This window comes from Diadema setosum, chromosome 1 (assembly GCF_964275005.1).
Source record: "Diadema setosum chromosome 1, eeDiaSeto1, whole genome shotgun sequence".
NCBI lineage: Eukaryota > Metazoa > Echinodermata > Echinoidea > Diadematoida > Diadematidae > Diadema > Diadema setosum.
In genome coordinates, this window is record NC_092685.1 from 44,847,102 (window position 1) to 44,865,759 (window position 18,658).

An 18,658-nucleotide genomic window follows, 5' to 3' on the forward strand; every position below is an offset into this window, starting at 1 on the left:
TCCATAGTACAAAGCTACCATGCTTCTCTGATTGTACTGCAAATTCCTGCAAATTCAGATATATCTTTTCATGTCTTGAGAAAAGTAGTGGTAAACTTATATAAAAGTATGCCTGATTTGGGAACTACCAGTTATTCTATTTGTTGAGATGCATGCAACACACAAGAATATTTCTGCTTGCACTAAGCTGTTGCTAGCAATGATATCAGAAGAAGGGGAGAGGGGCATGGTAGCATAGACTACAGTTATTCCTACAAGTTCTATTTCACCACAGTGATTGCTGATTCAGGTGTCAAAAAGTATAATTGATTGTGGCGTTCAGATAGTGTGCACAGTTAGGCACCAAACCTCCTGTAGCGTGGTGGTATTCTGAAAAATAGAGCCATATCACACACGCTTTTTTCATGCAAATGAATCACTTCATAGCCATCGTTTAACGTAATTGAAATAATGTATTTTTGAGTCCCTCAAGTCAGTGAACTGAACAGTTCTGATGGATGCGAGATTTCTACAGGGTCCGCCTATCATTAGCAAAATATATATGTATATATATTTTTTTTTCTTTTTTTTTAATTTATTTATTATTTTTTTTTTTTTTACAAAATTGATTACAGGGCCTTCTTTAAATATCCCATATTTGTTTTTGTTCTTAGTGATACAAAAGTCTTGAATAGGCACTTTCGTGCGATTAGCACTAAAGAACATTGACTAATAATATTAAGGACTAGATTTGAAAGTAAAGTTTATGCTTGGCAAAAGTGGCCTTGCTCAAAGGTGGTCATGCGTTTAGGTAAACATTGCTTTGATGAACACTGGACTGGCTTTTCTGCTACAGAGAGGATCACAAGAAATGGTTTGAATGTTCTTTTTAAGAAATTTTCTGTCCTTGCTTTTTAAGCTTGCATAATTCTTGTTTCTGTTACATTGTGTGGGTCTTTATATTGCATTCTAAATATGTGGCTGATGGTATGTAGTATTTGTAAAGTAGATTTTAAGACACCTGCTAAACTTTGTAGGAATTTAGCTTTAGCACGACCATTATGCAGTGGTATATGCATATGATGTAGCTATCAGTTAATCCTAATGAATACTGTATAGGGATAATTGTGTTGATGTTTGAAATTAATTGTGATGTACACACTATTGTGCACAACACAATATCATTAGGCTGTTTACTTTCTGTTGATTATGTTTGTATTTATGTTTGAATCATAGTTTTACTTATAGGATTTTCTGGATGTTATGACTAGATTCCCATTCGTTTAATGGTCAGTTTTCTACCATAACATTAGCGGGCTACTCCTGAGCAGGCTTTCGTTATAGTTGCTCGAATTTTACCTGAAGATATCCGATATGTTGGTTTGTACTGTGAAGTACTGTATCAGTATGAACCTACAAGTATTTGAAGCAGAGACCTGTTATGTGTTTGTTTATCAGTTAATTTACATTAATCAATGTCTGTACTGTTATCATCATCTGAGCTGTTCACTCTTATTGAAAATGCAATGTAGGCATATGACTATCTAATTGTTGTATCTAAGTCTAATTGTGTGAATTCAAACTATATATTACAGAATGTTAGACTGTATATTACCTTCACAAACAATTAGGAGACATGACTGCCAAGGTCTTTATTACTTCAACATTTAATTAGCATTGTACATAGTATGGTCGCTAACAATGGCTGCTATCTCTGGTAAATGCAAACAAAATCTAAAGTTTACTGTCTGATGCAATGGTACCTAGAATCATTGCTAGTTAGTGCTACGGAAGTTTTACTGAATCACCTCTGTTTTCCTTTCATCGTGTCATTTATATTATTTTTTATTTTTTTTAAAGAAAAATGAGAAAGAATTCGAGTATTATTTGCAGAGACTATGTATCTCTACAAGCATGGAAAAGTTGTGCTATAGGACTGGATGTGCATACTTCCTATCAGTGATTGACTTCAATGATTTCTTTCATCCAGTGACTGCTATCTCTCCTAAATGCAAACAACATTCAAAGTTTACTGTCTGATGCAATGGTATCTAGAATCATTGCTAGTTAGTGCTATGGAAGTTTTACAGAAAAAAAAGAAAAACTGCTGTTTTCCTTTCATCCTCTGCAAAGTTTTTTTTTTTTTGTTTGTATTTTTTAAAAAGAAAACTGAGGAAGAATTCCAGTATTGTTTGCAGAGACTATGTATCACTACAAGCATGGAAAAGTCATGCTATAGGACTGGAGGTGTATACTTCCTATCAGTGATTGACTTCTATGATCTTTTTCCTCCTAAGGCTGTGGAAATGATGCACTAGATCGGCAGTTATACTTATCATTATTATTACCTTTCTTATATACTGCATCATACCTTTGGCAAGGTCTCTATGCTCTGTAGACTACTATTTCATTTCCCCTGTGTATTTCTCTTGCTTTTGTTGGTATTTTTATTGCAACTTATTTACCAATAAGCCCTTTATCAACATAAATAAACATGACTTATTCAGTGTCTCAGTGGCAGCCATTATAAAAATCATGGGTATACCTACTGGTGGGTATGACTGACACCTGTCTGGCAATCAGGAGGGCGCTGGTTTGAGTCCAACCAGAGTATGTATGCCTGTCATTTTTTGGATGGCTTCCACTAAAACACAGAATAGTCTTTGTTCATTTATGCTAATGAAGGGCAAAATTGTCAATCAGTTGTAATAAACACAACTTGATGCAAGAATCATGAATATGAATAGTTGGTACTTTTATTGTATATTTTGTTTCATGGCAAATTTTGTTGTATTCGTAACCAGGCCAGGTTCAAAATGAGATAGAGCTTCAACAAAGAGCTTTCGTATGATCTATGAGGAAAGAAGTTCCCCCCCCCCCCAAGATCACCCAGGGCATTGATATCTCATATCATACAAGCCAATAATTCGCTGTAGAATTAATATGCTGAATGAGTGATGTGTTGTACGATAGTGAAAGTTTATCTGGGTGTGGTCAAATGTGAGCTTGTATCGAAAACTCATTGAAAGTAGTATTGCAAATACGTGTTGGGCATTTCAGCCTCTAAGGAATATTGTTTCACGTTTGAAACAAAAGCTGTTATTTTGGTGTGTACACGGTCATGTCAATAGCCTCTGGATGGACACATAAGGATGCTAATATTATGTCCTGGCTGTATAGATTTCCTTATAGCCATATGAATGTACTGCATGCCGCTTGCTTGTTAGGTGTGGCAGATTATTTGGGCCAAGTGTCACAAGGAGTTGAGTGGGGCAGGTTCTTATTTCACCAATGGGAGAACAACCTCTCTTCCAGATGGAAGAAAACACTTGAAAGCTATTTATAGCACCTGTGCTTGGTACAATCACTCTCAAGAGAGAGAGAGAGAGAGAGAGAGAGAGAGAGAGAGAAAAAAAGATATAGCCTTCTTAAAGGGATTTTGTGATATTATATAGAGCAGTGTGCGCAGTATATTGTACAAAATCTGAGCATCTTAAGATTGCGGTTATGCATGCACAGTGAGTCGGGTTACTCAACTTTGCAATGTCAGCAATGTAAAGGCATCAAAAGCGTGACGCGACACAGACATGCCCTGAGCTAAAGTTAGCTCCCACGCTGCGCTGCGCTGTGCAGATAAATGGAACAGAGCAACACTATGACTTACTGTGAGGGTGAATGTTTCTGAACAGGTAAAACAAATAAGGAAATGAGGCATATGAATACAAAGTTCACATCCTCATTTACATTAATATTGTAAATCTTAAAAAAAAAAAAACCTAACCAGAACAATGTGTTGATGCATTAAGTAAGTTGTAGTTAGTCTTGTAAATGATTGCAGCATTTTTGTTTTTGTTTTTGCAAGCACCTGAAATATATACCTCTTTCTAGTCCCCTTTGGCTTATTGTTACATCACGTAAAGGTAGATTTCAGGTGCTTCTGCATTGTATTCATGTTCATAAGACCATAACCCTGCAATCTATCTCTTTTAATGCAATTTGCCTTTAAGAGATTTTGATATGACATGTATTCACTGATTTTAAAAGACTCCTAGTCAAGGTGATTTGTTACCATAATGATGATTACATAATATGTTGATGATGTATTCTGTTATTGGTCTTTGACTGTGCCTCTAACTTGTAATCAATGAGTGCTTAAGATAGTGCATAGGGTGTAATGTAGTTATGATGTGATATATGATTATTATATTGTTTTTATTAAGTTCTTATTTCTAATCATTTTTATAAACTTTAATGCTTTATGTGGCATCCCTGGTGGTTTTTGCAATCACTATTGTCCTATAGCCATCACATGCCCAGTCAGTTCAGAAAGGATTGGTGCAAGTGTGAAACAGAAAAACAAAGTTCTGACACACTCATTAATCAGGGCTCTACAAATAGGATATCTCCCAACTGCCCAAATGGCTGGGGGACAAGAGCCTTTTACTTTTAACAGCCAGGCTCCCATTCATGGTACTTGCCCAATAACAAGTTTTCACTTCCAGAAGCACACAGGCAAATGGGTTTGAAGCTCCCTGCTTAATGCCTGCTCTTTATGCAGTACATATGGGTCCTTTAGAAAATACTTTGTATGAATATCATCGATAGATGTAATGCAGTAATTAACTGAACTTTGTTCGATGTAATCTTTCGTGAAAGTGGTTGATTGCATCACTAGTTGTATCTTAAAAGCCCTGATTGATAATGACACGTTTGGTATTTAATATCAGTCAAAATATAAACATTCTTCCAATCTAATGTGATTGTGCTTCAGAGGATATATACATACATTTAGCCATAGCATGGAAATATAAATGGGCATAACTTTTCTTTATATTATTCTTCAAAATTATTATAGGTAGAATATTTTCTGTGTGTCTGTTATGGAAGATATCAATTGATTTTTTCCCCCATTTTTCATTTTCACAGCTACGCTTCACCAAGAGCAAATGGGACAGCGCGACTGAAGAAAAGCTTGGTGAGTCTCTTCGCTTTATTTACTTTTCGTGTATACTGTAAAAGTAAAAATGAAAGTTTTTGCGCATTTCACGTGACCAGAAACTAGCGCAAAAATAAAAGCATGAAATTATTTTTGTGTGTTATAGGTAACACTAATGTTTTGATTCCGTGGAATTAAACTTATGCAAAATTCATCTTACCTGGCCGAGCACAAAAAAAATATCCACCCATAAATCTCCACTTTTAGAATATAGCATGCAAGGAACTTTGCTTTAAGTGTCAGTATGCTCTGCTTTGAACGTTTGATATGCTTTTCCTTTACCTGTCTGTCTGGCCGTAATCAGTTTTGGGTGACGTAACTTCAGAACTGTTGGAGGTATTCAAATGAAACTTAGCATGTGTATGATAATCTCGGTACGGTGATGTCACTTGAGGCTTGGACCATATTGCTTCTAAGTACCACTCACAGCTTTGCATTCTGTTCTAGGGGTCTAGGGCAATTACCCCCCTGAGCAATTACCCCAGACTCTTCCTCTGACCCTAACCCTTATCCTAATCCTGAACCTAATCCTAACCTTAACCCAAATTGTAGCCCTAAACCCTAACCCTAATCTTTACTCCAACCCTTAATCATCCACTATACCAGGGGTGGTTGACCTGATATGCTTTCCCAGGTACCATGACTGAAATTGGCTCTAACACAACAACCGTAATGCGATTCACATTTTAAACATTCAGTTTGTGCTGCTCGTTGAACTTTTAGGGGATGAAAGATCATGTGATCTCAATATATCCTCTCAGTACACCTAATAAACAAAACAGCAAGATGCCCCTAGTATGCCCCTTGTCTTCTAGTGGTGAACAAGAAGGAAAATAACGCCAAGGTGAATTAGTGCCAGATATTTCATATGAATAGCTTATATTACTCAATAAGCAAGTGGGTAATTACACAATAGAAACAGAATTATGTGAAAAGTAAAAAAAACAACAACTAAACAGCAAAATGTAGGTTTTCCCCTTTTGTGAAGAATCAGGACCCACAATGGCATTAAGATTTGTTGATTGTCAGTCAATGCAAAATCCCATGACATTTGCTGATAAGTTAACATCCTGTGGCCGGGGGGGGGGGGGGGGGGGGGGGGGGGGGGGGGGGAGACCATGGAGTTATATTCATATTGGGTAGCTGGTTGTAATTTAATAATTGAAAAGTACTTGGGGCCCTCCCAAATTGACATTTAGTCATGCGATTAAAAAACAAGACGGACTAGTCAAAAATTTCTGTTGGCCAGTCAAAAATTTTGCAGACTAGCCAAATTGAATCTAACTGGTCCGCCTGGCTAGTTACGAAAAAGTTAAGCGCGACCCCTGCAGGTTATTGGAGTGGAGTTGACTTATAGGCTGTATAGGCTGTTGTTCCCTATGTGGGACATGTTCAGGTTTAAATGTTAAAAATAAAGCTTCAGGAAGAAAATCCATTGACATTACTTACATAGAAAGGGGACATTCTTCTCTCTTGTTCTCCCTGTTGTTTCAGTGTTATTATACTGAAGTGTGGAAAGCACTCCACGACATAGAATGTTGTGAGGCCAATTTTCCAGCCACTTTTCCCCCTCTATATTGGAAGTGGAAACTTATTTGTTATGAATCGACCGCCTGTATCCAAGTGACTTCTCTCCCAAATCCTGTTAGATTACTGCACAGTGTTATTGGATGAACTGTGGGGGGGGGGGGGGGGGGGGGGAGGGAGTGGCTTAGCATAATATATACACAAATAAACAAACTGAAAAATATATCAGCCGTTATGAGTGAGACGTATGACTGGAGCTCTTGTCTGGGAATAGAACTGCTTTGGACAGTTATTTATTGTTAGAGAATGTAATTATTGCAATTACTCCTAACTAGTCTTATGCGATTGGTGGCTAAAGTTATCTGGGGTAAACCTATCTCCTAATCATTATGGGTGGTCCTTTTAAATGAGGAATGAAACAGCCACTGCAGGGAGACAGACAGACAGACAGACAGATAGACAGACACAAACACAGACATCAGTGAAAGTTTTTGTCCAGATTGATGGGGTTGATAATGTTGAGTGTTTGTCATATTCGGTGTCCGCTTTCACATTGGTATTCATGCATGTATACATACCACCAACAAGATGTTTGGTCCCATAGGAGCATGGTGTCATGCGATATTGTGATTTGATAACCTTCTGGTACCTTTGATCATGGTCACTGAGAGCTGATTCACACTTCAACAAGTTTTGCCCAGTGTCCTACCCAGTGATACCACGGCACAGCAATGAAATTTAGGACTTGGTCAAGATTGCTGTACCTCTTTAAAACCTATATAATGTCACTCTATGAGACAGCATACCTCTTGACTTATCCTTGAAATTCATTCAGATTGCCCACATCCAAGTTTTGAAAGTAGCCTGCTGATGTCCAGTACGTCTCATTTGGAGATATATGCATTTGATATAAACCAAAGAAATTTTGAAAGTGGAACATGTTTTTGATGATGAAATGGGAGCCCTAACATAATAAATTAATTCTCAGAAATTAACATCAGAGTCATAATTGGGTCAGGATATTACACTTATTCTCACTGTGTTCTGCCCTTGTATACAATCATGTATGGAAATGGGACATGATTTAAATACAGTGATGGGCCAGGTAGAAGGATGGTCATGAATTCAGTTTTCTTTGTGTTTAGTCACTTTATGCTTTGTTTCTGTGTGTACTGCAATTGTTGTTGTAGTTTGTGTTGTGCTGCATTGATTTGTTACGAAAGCAGCATGCGGCACAAAAGACTTGTATCAAATATGCATTATGGATGGGATCCATCGAGGAGAAGTGATGAAGTCATTTATCTTTACATAACAAAATTGCATCTCACATACAAAGTGCTATAAATCCACATTATCTGTGTGCTCAGAACAGGCAAAAGGTATTGCTGGGGCATATGAAAGTGTAAGACACAAGTGCGCATATTATGTGTAACTGTAAACCCATGTGCAGCTTGCATCATTTGTGCATCAGTCTGTGCAGTGATTAATAAGTCTGTAGAATAGGCATAGCTGCATTAAATGCATATCATTTGTTTGGTACTGGTAGCTGTGATACATGTGCCTAGTATTTGTGCATGTCACCAACTTCAGCAACTGGGTATTCTTATTCTGTTTGTATATTAATTAATGTGTGATATTGATATGAACATTTATTTTCCCCAACAATTTTTGTCATTTTGTGAGGAAGGTAAGGTTGGAACGCTCAGGTGCTGTATTTTACCGAGAAATGCACAATTTCAAGATTCAAATATTTACAGTTCCTGATTTACTTTGTGTGTGTGTTGTGTGTGTGTGTGTGTGTGTGTGTGTGTGTGTGTGTGTGTGTGTGTGTATTTGTGTTGATGGTTGATAGTTTTTCATTCAACAAATCAAGCAATATGTAACACATTCATCAGTGCACAACAATGCCTAAATGATTTCACAAAACCTATCTGGTAATAGTCAATTCTGTGTATGCTGTATCAATGGCACAAATTTTACTGTATACAATATTTGCTTTAAGAGTAAGATATTTCTCATTGTGAAAGCATCAGATGATAATAGAGAAAGTTTCTGGCCATGTTATTCTGTCAACTGCAGTAAAGTACATTTCTAGAAAATTAAGGGAAGCATATAGACATATTGTGAGGCTCAATGTTATTGTAAATTTCTCAAGAACAGTGATAAATTGTGGTTAATATATGGTTTCTTGGAGCTAGTCACCATGCAAATACCCTAGTTATTTTATAGAAAACATGAAAATTGAATGTTATCTTGATGGTTTGATAAAGAGGAACATGACTTGAACTTTCCACATGACAGCAGACATTAACTAAAAGATCTTGAGAGGTAATCATGTTCTAGACTGTTCTTCGTAGGTTAGTGTTGTATAAGATTAGGATTTAATTTTTCCTCCATAGCTTCTCTTTTCCTGCCCCTTCCAGCCCCCTTCCAGTTTATTGTGTAAAATTGATGTTATGTGAGCTTGACCTTTGACACCAAAGTTTTATCTTCCACCTGCCATCAATTCCCCTTCCCAGATGCCCTGGACGGTATCAAGAAGTACAAGAAGAAGGAGCACTACCAGAGTATGGAGGACTACATGTCGGGTGGAGACATGTTCGACGTGGTCACAAGACCGGCACTTCCAGGTCAAAAGCGGGTAAGTTGAGTTCCACTCTCTTCCCCAGAGTCGCCTGTTAGTCTTCCAAGTAGGCCATCATAGCATCAATGGTAATGTATAGGAGTAGGGATAATTCATTATCGGTGTGTCACACAAGGTAAGATTACTCTGTAGTTCTCTGTCTGTGGAATTGGGTTTAATCAGTCTATTTTGTCAGATATGTAAGATCATTTTTTTTTCTTTGGGGGGGGGGGATTGATAGGGCTTAGGAATCCTCTTAACATTTAATGTGAGAATGATATCAGATGTAAAATTTGTGTAGGTATGTGTGCAAGAGGTAAGTATGTTTTTTTTTATTATTATTCAATGGGCTTATATCTTAAAATGTATTGAACTGCTGTAGACTCTGCTTCCTCATCCATTAAAATCATGAATGGAAAACAAGATAGTTGACCTCAAAATCCTTCAGTATGCTGTATTTTGTGCGTGTGCGTGTGTGTATGTGTGCATGCTCTTTCAATAATCCCCCACCCCCCATCTTTTTTTCCCGTGGTGACTTGTCAAACTGATTATGGAAGAAATGTGTGAAAAATGAAAAGGATACAACTGCATGAAAATTATTGTACTACAACTGTATTTATAAGGACCAGTGTGGTTAATTAATAGTGTGATTTTAGGAGAAGTACAGCTTTTATTCTTAGCATAAGAGTAAAGGTAAGTGTGATATCTACCAGGTAAATGTATATCATAAATACTTTGTGTCTGGTAAACAAACAGATACATTTACTCCAAAATTTTCCATTTATGCCTTTTTTTTTTGCTATTGTTATCAATTATTCCAGGTAACATGGTATCCACTGCTATGCATACTATTAAGTTCTAGATGAGTTAGCGAGCCTTATGCTTCCAGCTACTTGTGGTTGCTGTAGAAACATACATGATGCACCAATCAGCAAAACAACAAAATCTGTGGGATGTTCTATTAAGTTTTATCTGCAGTCACTGCTCTGAAGAATCTATTGCTGAGAAACTGAATTGTGTTTGTATCTGAATTTTCTGCCAAAATTCAGCTACAAATATGTAATAAAATCACTATGTGTGATTTTTCAGTATTCAGCAATTTATGTGGTGCTTGCTAGAGCTTTTTGCACAGGAGTGATGGAGAATGTGATGTTCAGTTATTAGATGGCCTAAGCCATTTGATTGCCCAGTTGAATCTTGTATCGTGATACCGAGCTAAATGACGCTGCGCGAGCCACATCATTGTAGAAGTAGCACAAATGAGTTTTGCATCAGCGGAAGTGCAGAAGGAAAAGGGGAAAGCGTATGCATCAGCTAGCATCCAAACACCTTGTGGAGGATGTTTTGGCAGTGACGATGGAAGACGGTAACACAGACTCTCTGTTATGGTACCAGGGCGTAACTCTGCCCCTGAATTTTATATTATTCATTGATCATACTGATAACTACCCATTACAGCACAAGGTATATATGAAGAGTTTGTTCGCAAAAAACCGATAAGTCCATATATGCCAAATGGAGATATTTGGGATTAAAGGTCAAGAAAAACAAAGAGAATAATAAGAAAATTTGTGCTTCTTTTGACCATAACTTCAAAAATATACTGTTATATGTAGTGGACCAATATATCATTTAAAAGGTATTATTTTGTACTTTATGACAGAGACCGTACTTCAAAATCTTCAAAAATGGACTTATCGGTTTTTGCAAACAAACTCTTCTTATGTAATTGTCAAAATTCACGTAGATGAAGATCTTGTTGAAATAATTTGGACATGAAGATCTTGTCGAAATAATTTGGAGAAGTTCTTCATCACTGTCAGGTTTGATAAATGATGTTTTCCTTTAATTCAAAGAAACGAGCAGATGAAAGAGTCAGATTGGCATATCATTATGCAATGTGTGTTGACATGTATGTGATGTTGTGCATGTTTGGATGTTTCACTTTCCTTTTGTATGGAAAAGTGTCTAATATATTTTGATACTGGTATCTTAAAGTGAGTGCCAATGGATTTCCTGTACTTCTCGTTTATTAAATGGATATTAACTTCCATGCCTATGCATAATTCAGTTTGTAAGACAGTGATCGGGAGCAAATCTTTATCTGTGATTTGTATGGGGTTACAAATGTTAAGAACTTGTGGGTAATCTTTGGGTTATTTTTTGTACTCTGTGTGTCACACTAGTTGTCATTGTAAAAGCAAGTTATTTCCAGTCCAATTTGTCAGAGGTTGCAGGAAGTCTGTAGATTTTATGAATGTTCAGATTACCAGAATGTTCCTACTGCAGTAATTGAGATGCTCATCAGTTAATGGATACATTCACAAAGTAGCATTTTAAACAGGAAGGTTTGGGCACTGACATATCCAAAATCAAAATCAACAACTGTTTTATCATATTGATCAAAGTCAAATGGAAAAGACCCCTCCCCCAGTTGAGTTGTATTGAAGTGTTACAATTGGCTAACAGCAGTGTTAGGATAGGCTAACAGCAGTGGTAAAGAAAACAATGTTTATACAGTATATTCCCTTGAGGTAATATGTGTTCATTGGAAACCACCATTGCAAAGGTCACTGCATACAGTAATGTATGAAATAAGACAAAATTATTTGTTTATTATTATTATTGTTATAAGTTTTCAGGATAAAAAGCAAGTCAGGCATTGACAGGAACTATGGATCTTCCATAACCACCAGGATCCCTCCATTGTATTCACAAATGTTCCCCTTGTAAGGATTAGATCTTTTGCTTTACCATTCCATAAAAGGCTTGATAATAGATATTTACAAAGTCATCTAACACTGAAGCCACCAGCAATCTTTGTGAGTGCTTAATAGCTCTTCATTTGTTATTCATTCAGTAATTTGTAAAGTTAGTATTCTTATGTAATAGAACTCGAACCTTCATTCATCTATTCGTGAAAGTAAAGACCTGATAAGTACCTGCCTCTGGTGCTAGTATATGTACTATGTGCATATTAATCCCAAATTTAATTGTGGTGAAAAAGAAAGGAAGTTAAATTGTGTTTTTATGGTAATTTGCTTGGGTTGGGAGTATTGATAAAAAAAACAGTATACTCACATTTTGTTTCTTCCCTCCTCTTTCCCTCCCTCTCTCTCTCTCTTCTTCACTCCCCCCCCCCCCCCCCATATATCCCAATCATTCAACAGGTGCGCTGGGCGGACATCGAGGAGCGCAGAGACCAGGAGCGTAAGCGTGCACTCGGATTCGTCATCGGACAGACCGCAACCGACTGGGCCAAGATCACCGACGACAATTATGCAGACAAGGCCCTCAATCGCACCAAGTACATCTAACCGACGACGTTTACAAAAAAAAAAGTTGACCCATGCTCAGGTAAGAATATAACTGTGCAATAACATGGATCTGTTATGTCAATAGGTTTCTGGTAAGGGAACCTGCTATAAAGGATATATACATATTTTTTTGTTCCTACGTAGCACTTTAATTATTTTTGTTCATCTCTAAATCTCAAGCCACTGGAATCACTAGATGTAGCTCAATGTCTTTTTAGATTTATTTATTATGCCTGTGCCACAAGGATGGTGGAGGCATTATTGTGAGAGAGTTACCATGTACCGCAAGTTCATGAGTTAATCTCAAAAAGGCCCTCACATTTTAGGCAGTGGCAGATTTCCCTTGCATTGTCCACCACAGAAGTGTCTTGTGCACTACTATGATGTGAAAAAATAATTTTCTTTGAATTGCCCTCAGTGTTGTTGCAATGATTGAGTGTTGTCCATTGACTTTAAATCAAAAGGTGACATCATTTTTTTGTTGTAAGAACAAATTTGATAGAGAATGCCATCTCTGTTTTAACATCATTTACAGTTCAACTGGTCCACCCCCCCTTTTTTAAAGATCTTTTTAAAAATACCATTCTAAGCCTATATTTTGTGATGCTCTAAGTCATTCGAACAATATGTGTCATTTTCGTAATTAGAACAAATGCACCACAGATGTTGTCTCACGTTTTCATGAATGTATCAATTGTCATGGTCTTTAACAAATATTTGTAATATTTATTTGTTAATTGTGTGTTTTTTTTTTTGTCTGCAGTGCCTGCTTTACCTTACCATTAAGAATTCATAGCAATTTTTGTAGTCAAGTGTTCAGGATAGAGTTTACACAGTTATTCTCACAATGCTGTTATGTTAGCAGAGCTTCCTAAACAGTGATCTTTTCTCCAATCATTACCTTCCGCATGTACGATGTTAAAATACAAACACAGGCTACTTTTTATGTCATGTACACTGAGTACAGTCAACTTTTGCAAGTCAATAGCGCATATGGGTTTTGATTCCGTGGGTCCCACCTTTTATTACCACTTTGTTTTGCTTCGTTTTTTGATATCTCTGTCATTTCCAAACCGATTTTTATCAAAAACAGTTGTAATTCCTTGTAGAATTATTAAAGTGCTCTTTAATGTCTTGTGTAAGTGGTTTCTAGTTATCTTGCAGAAAGATAAAACCTGAATCCCCATCACAACCAAAACTATACCATCCCTTTAAATTTGTAAATATTAGTCAACACGTGGAATTATTAAGTAATAAAACCACTAGGAAATGTGTGGGGTGTTCATTATTTTCAATAGGAGTGCTCTGACGTAAAGGTAGATAGTCACAGAATGATGCAGACTGGAGATGCATGACTGTAGGTTAGAGGTAGATATATCAGCTATAGTATGTCACTAATTACATTGAGTACTTAGGATAAGAGTGGGCTTAAGTGCAGATTGTCTCCCCCCAAAATAACTACAAACCCGTATGTAGGACTACACATGCCAGTAGGACAATATGGCATGTTTAGTGTTTTTAACTTTGCATCCCTCTTTGTTGATACCGTACAGATTGTTGCATTAAAAGGGTACAAGTATATTTGTTGAATAGAAATAACTTTGTCAAAGAAATTTTCCATGTCTCATAGAGATAACACCTATCATACGAAATGCAACTGCCATGCGCAACGTAAAGCAGAGTTTGTCCACCAATCCTTATATTGTATGATGCTTATATTTTTTGCGTAATGAATTTGCAAAGTAAATTTTTGCGAGTTTCTCTACATTCATATGTTCTTATATGAAACCTTGTTTGGGCCTGAATACCGTTCTGCATAGACAGCAGGTGTAAACATATAGAATGATGTAATAGTTACTGATCCAACATGATACCCCTAGTAACATAACCAATGCCCAGAGTGACATAACCCCCCCCCCCCACCCCCCCCCCCAAAAAAAAAAAAAAAAGTCTTTGAATCAATGAATCAAAGAATGATGCCAATGGATACATTGATATTTTTCCTCCTATGCAAAGTAATCATATGATTCGAAAAGCAATCCTCATAGATTTGAAGGCAGTAAATATGGTCTTATAGATCTCTTTGCTGATCCAGTCAAAATTTGGTCTCATCACCATTCTCACTTCAGATCTGTTGGTTATCACCGGTCAAGCCATCTTGGTGTCCATCCTCGGCATGGGGAAGAAAGGGGGAGGCGTATCGTCCACATCTCTGGCATGTGTGTCGCATTCATACCACCATCCAACTGGAGGATGACTGCCCGCTCTGAGCAGGAAACCAAAACGTCATCGCATGACGACCCTTGACTGACTGGGTCCTCTGATGAGAAGACGCCAAGAGATGTCGCTGCCCCTTCTGCGTGACTGTCAACTCTCTAATCCCATGCAGCTCTAGATAGCAGCATTTCTGTGCTTGATGGTTGAGCAGACTATGTGAGTGGTTTGATGGATGTCCTTGGTAGATCAGTTCACCACACAAACTGTAAAAATGGGTCAACTTGATCGAATTTGTATGTTCTTCGATAATTAAATGGTGGCAAGAAAATGTCTCTTGACAATTAAAAGGTAATGAGAGAATGTCTTTTGATTCAATCTTATTCTTACAAACTTGATATCAGTTTGTATGTAAAGTGAAAATCACTCTGGTCGAAGGGTCTTGTGAGAATTATGTTAACATTGTGAAGTATTTACCATTTGCTTTTTTCTCTGAAATTCAAAAATAGTGAGAAGTGTTGTAGTGCAAGTCTGTATATATGCCTTTGGTATCTGTTCCATGCAATGCGAGTGATCGTGGGGTATTGTATTGAAATTGGTAATGTGTGTAGCTTAGAGACAGTAATTAACAGTAAGACATTGAATCTTAAATGTATGGTGTGGTATTCACAGCACATTCCTTTGTCCAGTGATTACCCCAACAAATACCGTTTACAAAAGCAGTCACAATTGAGCCAACGATGGCCCAATCTTTGCACATTGCCAAAGGGGGAATGATTTGGCAAAAATGTGCCCTTTCTGCCTACAAATGTGGCCATTCTGTGTGGACTGAGAAAGTGGAATGAATAGGTTGCACCATAGGGGTTGGGGTGGGGGAAAGGAAGTAGCTAAAACAAACCCAATAAAAGATAATGACAATGTATAATCTTAATAAGTTCTCTTTGATTAATGGATCAGAGTGGACACGAAGAAAAGTTCTACTATGTTATTTCAAAAAGTCATTTGGCTGGCGACTGTATATTCTATGTTTAAGATAAGTCCTTACCACTCATGTATAAGGAGGCATTTGAGCCTTTGTCAATAGACTATATTAACTCACATATATTACACAACTACTTAAATTGTATTTTGGAGTACATGTGTATGTATTATGCAGTTGCATATTTTTGTGTGTGTAGAAATGCTTTTTAAATCATTGTTCACTCTGCTGATTCTCTCCTACATTTTGGAGGAATACAAAATTACTCGGGAGTCAATTCCTGTGTCATTCTCGGCTAAGCTTTCCTGAAAATCCTCTGGGCTAAAATGTGACAATGTCCTGGCAGATGATGTGTTGGTCGGCACAACATGTTAGCAGTGGCTTTAAACTATGTGTAGCAGTGATTTTATTCTAAGGAGAATATAGGACTACATATTGGATGATACAAATCATAAAAATATGTCCACAGGTATTTATTTATACAGCATACATGTACAACTGCAGTTATGCGGAGTGTGTTTACATCTCTTCACACACACACACACACACACACACACACACATGAAAGTGTGATCCTGATTTCAGTGTTATATCCCCTGCTTGAAATAATGAAAACTCATCATTGTAAATATATCTTTCCAATGCTGATATTTTACATTTTGACACTCTGCACCATGGCATGACTACTGTGTGAAACTTCTGTGCTTCTCATTCACATTATTCTATGTATATCTTATTTGGGTGCCAAGCCTAGGTGGGCAAGTTCCTTTTACTGTTATATGACATAGGCCTAAAGATAATAACGATGAATGTTTGTGAATGTGTACAAATCACATTTAGAGGCAAAGTCTGTGAATTTGACGTATGAAACAAGACCCACATTTCATACGTGTGCACTTTGAGCATGTATAACATGTACGTCACAGTGAATTCTCATTGTGTGGGTGGACTTGATATGAGATGTATGTAAAACGTGAAGCAGGCAGAAAAGAGTGTGTTCTGTTTCTTGTCATACCTGGAACACTCTCTCTGATTATTTATTTGCTCCCACTGGTGCATGGTGTCTGTTATTACCACCCCCACACCATCTTACCATCTCAACATCAAAGATGCTGAAGTCTTAAACTCCGTAGAAAGTAAAAATTTTGTGTGCATCTCACTTTCTTAAATTCATGTTTAATTCCTGTAGCTTTAGCACACGTTTTCTTTTGTGAATGAGAGGCCATTGAAAAGATTCTGAGAAATATTTTGAAGTTCAGCACCCTCTTTCAGGATGCTATAGCAAACACTTGCATGTGCACAAAAATTCAAAACTTTTATCAGACTGTCGATTGCTAGATGCTATGACAAGAATTTGCACATGGGCAAAAGTACAAAGCTGTTATCAGACTGTTGATTTTTAGATGCTGGAGCAAAACTTGCACCAGCACAAAAATTAAAAACTTTCATCAGACTGTTGATTTGTAGATGCTATAGCAAAAAAAATTACATGTGTACAAAAATTCAAAAACTTTCCTCAGACTGTTGATTTCTGGATGCTAGCCAAATCGCAAAACTTTGTACTTGTACAATGCTCATGACATTCATCAGACTCCAGTAAAGTAATACTAGTATACCACACACATGCATTATTTCTGTTGTTTTCCCCCGCCGTGCATCATGCTAAAGTTTGCTGTTTGAATATTCAGAGAGAAGAAAAATGCAGTCTTGATTAATCATTGAGATCTTTGTGCTCAAGAATGTATAAATATAATTATGTTTGATTGATTAATGCTGAATATATCCATTGTAGATCTGATTACAGGGAATGTGTATGAGTCTCTGTCCATTAAAAGCAGACATAAGGGTTCTAACATTTGCTGTATTTTGTATGCTTGTAAGATCAAAGAGTTTACTAGACTTCACTCGTTTATTTTTCTAAAACCTTTGTGTGGCCTGCTAGTATAGTAAGCTAAAAAAAAAAAAAAAAAAAGTGGCACAGACAGCAAGGTGCCACAAGATGTTAGTGGATAGTTGTTGTTTTTTTTTTAGTCACCTTTCACAATTTGTCATACAATACCAAGAATATGAGTACCAGGTATGTAAATATTGTCGAAATGTGCTGAAAATGCATTTTACCATTAAAAAAAACAAATGAAACTTGTGTATGTTACTGATGCTTTGTGTAAAACTTGGCTTCGTAATACTTATTTTATTTGATATTTTGTGCTGTTAGATTGCTTTAAGATGACAAGATATCTTACAACTTACATCATACAGTCATTTCTATTTGATGTCATGTGTAAGTTTTGTGTTAACCCTTACTGTGCTTTGTTTGCTTGTTGGCGCTGAAGTCTGGGAACCAAGTGTCAACAAACAGAGATTATCCAACCCCCTGATCAATATTGTTTCACCATGGCCTTCCTGTTGGACTATAAGGCACATTACTACAGCTGGGTGGAGGAAAATCTTCCACTAGGTCAAGTTTGGACGGATTACTGAATGCTGATGAATAAGTTTGGCAAGTCCAGCTAAGTGCCTGGGCTTGTAAGGGTTAAATGAACTCAAGTCCAGGCGAGTCTTTAAAAGGTTTCCTATGAGAAGACTTGTGCCAAAAGGGCCGAACGGAAGAGCAAAGTGTTTCAAATTCTACCTTGTTGGGAGTTCTTACAGGTTTACTTGATCAGAAACGATGAATAGAAGCAAAGAAATTCCTGAGGAACCTTTCAAAACAGGCAGCCAAAGGTTTGGTCTGTAAGTTCAAAAGAATGCTTTGTTTATAGTAGGCATAAAAGTTGTAGATTCTGAAAGAGCCATGTTCTGGCAGTTGCTCTGTAAATGCTCTTTAAGAAACAGAATGAGATTACCGATATTATGTCATCCATGATAGAATTTCTCTTTTCAAGCATAATTATTGTGTAACCCTCTTTAATTTTCCACCAGTTGCGTGTTACAGAAAAAAAGAAAAGATTTTGCGTGTAAAATTGGCTTTCCATGTAATGCCTGTAGTGTAATATGCAAAATAAATGTGGAATTGTGTCAAA

General features: G+C 37.0%; 1 protein-coding gene across 1 annotated transcript in view; it reads left to right on the plus strand.

Moving 5' to 3' along the window:
• Positions 1-18,658, plus strand: part of LOC140239044 (uncharacterized) — a 41,743-nt gene extending 23,085 nt beyond the window's left edge. Inside the window, exons 14-17 of the mRNA XM_072318975.1 lie at positions 4,906-4,954; positions 9,022-9,143; positions 12,296-12,482; positions 14,572-18,658. Coding sequence (XP_072175076.1) covers positions 4,906-4,954; positions 9,022-9,143; positions 12,296-12,442 — 318 coding nt within the window. The 3' untranslated portion in view covers positions 12,443-12,482; positions 14,572-18,658. The remainder of the gene's footprint in view (positions 1-4,905; positions 4,955-9,021; positions 9,144-12,295; positions 12,483-14,571) is intronic.